We start from the raw sequence: 4,681 nt of genomic DNA, 5'->3' as shown, positions 1-4,681 counted from the left end.
TCAATAGTACTATTGCCATGTGACTGGGACCAAGCATAAGGAATATGCTGAACACATAGAGCAACAAAGACTAGTACAATTTCTAATGGGCTTAAATGAGACATATGCACAGGCAAGGAGTCAAGTTCTATTGACTGTCTCTATTCCCACTCTCAATCAGGCATATAACATGATAATGCAGGATGAAAGCCAAAGAGTGCAATCAAACATGATATCTCAATAGCACCAACCTTGCAATAGCTTGATTTGAATGATCATACAACATTAGCCTCCACTCAAAGTAACAGGTTCAGAAAGAACAATGGAAATAATGTATTGCAATGTGACTATTGTCATATGAAGGGCCACAAGAAAGAAAATTGCTATAAGCTGATAGGATATCCACCTAACAATAAGTTCAACAAAAGGAGAACTTTTGACAAGGGAAATTAAGGAGGAAGCAGGGGACCTACAACCAATAATGTGAGCTATATTGAGGAATCTGAAGGAACCAGCTCAGTAGGTAGCTCATCAGGGCCCATCAACATACCATTTTTCACTCCAGAACGGTATCACCACTGTTGAAGTTAATTGATAAAGAAGCTACAATAACAGATGCAAGAGTAAACATGGCAGGTATAGCTGATCTCCTTAATGCATGCTTCTCTGTGGTTCTGAAACTAACTCTTGGGTCATAGACACTGGAGCTTCGAATCATATGGTTTCTAGCTTGGACATCTTAACTGAATCCCATTTTGTTGCCTCTTACTCTAGTAAAGTACATTTGCCTAATGGCAACACTACTTCCGTAAAACAAAAACAAGATCATTAACTCTTTCTAATGACCTAGAACTGTATAATGTTCTTTATGTTCCTAACTTCAAATATAATTTGTTATCTGTTTCAAAGTTAACTAAAGAACTAAAGTGTTGTGCACTATTCTTTCCTGAATTCTGCATTTTTCAAGACCTTTATAATGGCAGGGTGAGGGGGATTGGTAAGGAGAAGGATGGACTTTACATACTTTAACCTGCCAAGATACCACCACCTGTCAAAGTACCTAAAACACCTTCAACTCCTGCTTTCAACTCTTTTATACCTTCAACAATTCCAGCTTCTACAATTCCAGTTACAAAGTCATCTAATATCTCATCAAAGTCATGTTCATATTCTTCTATTTGGCACCAAAGACTTGGTCATGCCCCAGTAGCAGTATTACAAAAGATTCCTTCATTGAAGAATCATTTGTTGAATAAAGACAGTCTAAACTGTATTGTTTGTCCTTTAGCAAGGCAAACTAGATTTCATTTTCCTACTAGTACAAAGAAGAGTGTATGTCCTTTTGATCTTGTACACATAGATGTTTGGAGTCCTTATAAATAATGTACTTATAATGGATTAGAGCTGCTTATTGGGCGGATTGGGCGGTTATTTCCTCTTAACGGTTTGGCTTTATCGGTTATTAGTTTTTAAATATATTAATTTGCTAGCCACCAGATAAGATATCGGACGGATTGGTATCGGTTTAGCTCTTATCGGGCGGTTTATCGGCCTAATTCAATCTATATTGCGTGCATTAATTGTTTGTTAATCTCCTAGCATACAAATTCAAAAATCAGAATAGAAAATTACAGATGAGTCAATCTGGTCTTTATAATACATCTTGAAGTGGGAAATTTATTTTTCAAATTAGTATTATTATTGTTATATTTTTTGGTGCATTAAAAGTTGCTCCTAATTGCTAAATCTTTGTGAACACACACGTTATTAGTTGGAAGGAAAATCTCAAAACAAAATTTCCACTTTTACTGTTTACTTGCCTATGTGAAACTTACCTTTTAGAATTGTGATCTTAATTTCAGACGAATTAAGATATTCAAAAAAGGTCCTTTCTAATCTGGATGTTCAAATGATGCTTCCTTCAAGTTCTCAGTTGGTTGTTAAAACCTATTAGTAGTAAAATATTTATCATAAGATGTGCGAACCAAAAAAAGAAATAAAAAAAAATTCACAAGTCTCAAGATTCAAGAATGGTTTGCTATCAGAAGAAAAAGACAAAAAGATAAGATAGCTCTTGCAACATTGGAAGATAATACTGAGATGTAGATGGGAATGGATCCACTTAGCTGGAAACAAAAAGCTTAAGCAGTACTCTATCGACGAGATAGAGTGATGGAACCTGGAAGTCGACGAGATAGAGTACTGCTGGTGGCAGCTGGTTGAAATTTAGGCGTTAGAGATTGAGTAATGGAAAGGGTTTTTGATTATTTAATATATATGGATAAAAATAAATTTTATATATATATATATTCTTAACGGGTTAACGGATTATCCGTTAAGAAAATTAAATAATCCGCCCTCAAACCGATAAGCCGTTAATAAAAACTTTCAATCAGTTCCCCGTCCGTTAAACCGTTAACCCGATACCAATAAGCCATTAAGTTTCAGTTTCGATTTGGTTTACGGTTTCGGTTTCGGTTCGGTTATGAACACCCCTATAATAGATACAAGTATTTCCTTACTATTGTAGATGATTACTCTAGAATGACTTGGATCTACGTGATGAGAATGAAAACTGATGTCTTCCTTTTAATTAAATCTTTTCTTACTCTTGTCAAAAATTAGTTTTCTGCCACAATTAAGATCATAAGATCATATAATGGTCTTGAATTCTTCAATTCTCAATATTCAACTATTTTCTCATCAATTGGCATTTTACATCAAAGTTCTTATGTATATACTCCACAGTAAAATGGAGTAGCAGAAAGAAAACATAGACATTTACTTGAAATGGCTAGAGCTCTTAGGTTTCAAGAACATGTAACATTAAAATTCTAGGGGGAATGTGTACTAACTACAACTTTTCTTATTAACAGACTGTCATCTTCAGTCCTATCTAGGAAATCTCCTTATGAGGTTTTTCATGGACATCCTCCCTCACTTGACATCATTAGAGTTTTTGGATGTCTTTGTTATGCAACCACCTTACATAACACTGACAAGTTCTCACAAAGATCCATACCTGCTATCTTCATGGGTTATTCAACTTCTCAAAAGGGTTATAGATTATACAACATCTTCACTGACACTTTCTTTGTTAGTAGGGATGTTTCTTTCAAAGAAATAGTGTTTCCATTTAAGTATCCTAAATCCACCTTCCTACATACTCTATCTTCAAGTTCATCACCTACATTTCCGGTTAGTGCTCCAACTTTCCCTCGTGATGATTCTTTTCCTACTTTTATGGTTCCCTTACCACCTGCAACTCTAGACTATGATTCTCCTTCAACTTCTTCTGAACATCCCTTATCTCCATCTACCTCCTTGCCTATGCCCTCTCCACTTCACTCATCTTCCACTACATCTTCTCCTATTCCTTCTCATACTCCAGCATCCTCTCATATCCTGTCTGATCCTCATCCAATCTTATCTTCAGCTCCACAGCACCATGATCTACCTCCTACTCCTACAGCTCCTTTAAGGAATTCTAGAAGGCCATCTAAACCACCCTTGTGGCTTACAGACTTTGTCCATCAAGTCAAACCTTCATCATCCACTCCTAATTCTATCACCGATTCCATTAATTACTCTTCCTTATCCTCTTCTTATCAGACTTGTTTGTCTTCCTATTCATCCATCATTGAACCAACCTCTTTTGATCAAGCACTCACTGACAGCAATTGGGTTCAAGGGATTGAAACTTGAGATTCAAGCACTCACCGACAATAATACCTGGAAGTTAGTGACTTTGCCTGCAGGGAAGTTTACCATAGGTTGTAAGTGGGTTTACAAGGTCAAGCACAAAGCTGATGGATCTATAGAGAGGTATAAAGCTAGGCTAATGGCTAAGGGGTTTAATTAGCATAAGGGTCTGGATTATCATGAGACCTTTTCCCCTGTAGTTAAAATGGTCATAGTCAGGAGTGTGTTTATCTTGGCTGCTCAGTATGCTTGGCCCTTGTTCTAGATGGATGTTTATAATGCATTCCTCCAAGGTGATTATCATGCCCTAAATCTGGGGAGGCGTGAATGGCACCCGGTGTAGTACTAGCCCGAGCGAACCACTCTGTAACTCATTTTTCTTTTAACTAACATGGGTCTACATGGCCGCAACTCGTAATGTACAATTGTAAGTGGGCAAATGTTATATTAATGAACCATTGTTCATAAAATATTAATACATATGGGTCGTCAAGGCCTCTGACATACTGTACAAAATAAACCTCTGTATATCTACAAAGCCTCTAAGAGTATTTGACATCAAATGGGATAGGGTACTAGCTGACCTATAAGTATGTAGTAAAATTCTGACACGATGACTCATAGACTCGGATGCACTCCGAATGAGGTGGAGTCTTACCGATCTTTCGATGAATGCCAATCTCGTCTACTATGAGGGATCGCCAAACTGATTGTCTGCACCTGCGGGCGTGAAACGCAGCGTCCCCAACAAAAGGACGTTAGTACGAAATAATGTACTGGGTATGTAAGGCAATATACTGAAATCTAAAACTGAACTGATAATATAATAACTGCAAGTAGCTGGAAGTCAAAGAAAATCTGAATATATGCTTACTTGCTGATACTGACTCAACTCACTCAATATAGTAAGTAAAATAGCTCTCCAGTCCTATAAGGCTCGGTATATATATATATATATATATATATAACTGCTCTGTCGTAGTAGGCTCGCTCATATGCG

General features: G+C 36.9%; 1 protein-coding gene across 1 annotated transcript; it reads left to right on the top strand.

The window, feature by feature from the left end:
• Positions 1 to 3,012: 3,012 nt before the first annotated feature.
• LOC138885553 (early nodulin-like protein 1) lies at positions 3,013 to 3,684 on the top strand. Its single transcript, XM_070166513.1, has one exon. It carries the CDS (start codon positions 3,013 to 3,015, stop codon positions 3,682 to 3,684), a length of 672 nt encoding a protein of 223 aa, XP_070022614.1.
• Positions 3,685 to 4,681: the final 997 nt, after the last annotated feature.

This window comes from Nicotiana sylvestris, chromosome 2 (genome assembly GCF_000393655.2).
Source record: "Nicotiana sylvestris chromosome 2, ASM39365v2, whole genome shotgun sequence".
NCBI classification, from domain to species: domain Eukaryota; kingdom Viridiplantae; phylum Streptophyta; class Magnoliopsida; order Solanales; family Solanaceae; genus Nicotiana; species Nicotiana sylvestris.
This window is presented reverse-complemented; position numbering and strand designations above follow the sequence as displayed.

Excerpts from the sequence above, each read along its gene's own strand:
- LOC138885553 (XM_070166513.1), top strand. The coding sequence starts at position 3,013 with ATGGGTTATTCAACTTCTCAAAAGGGTTATAGATTATACAACATCTTC.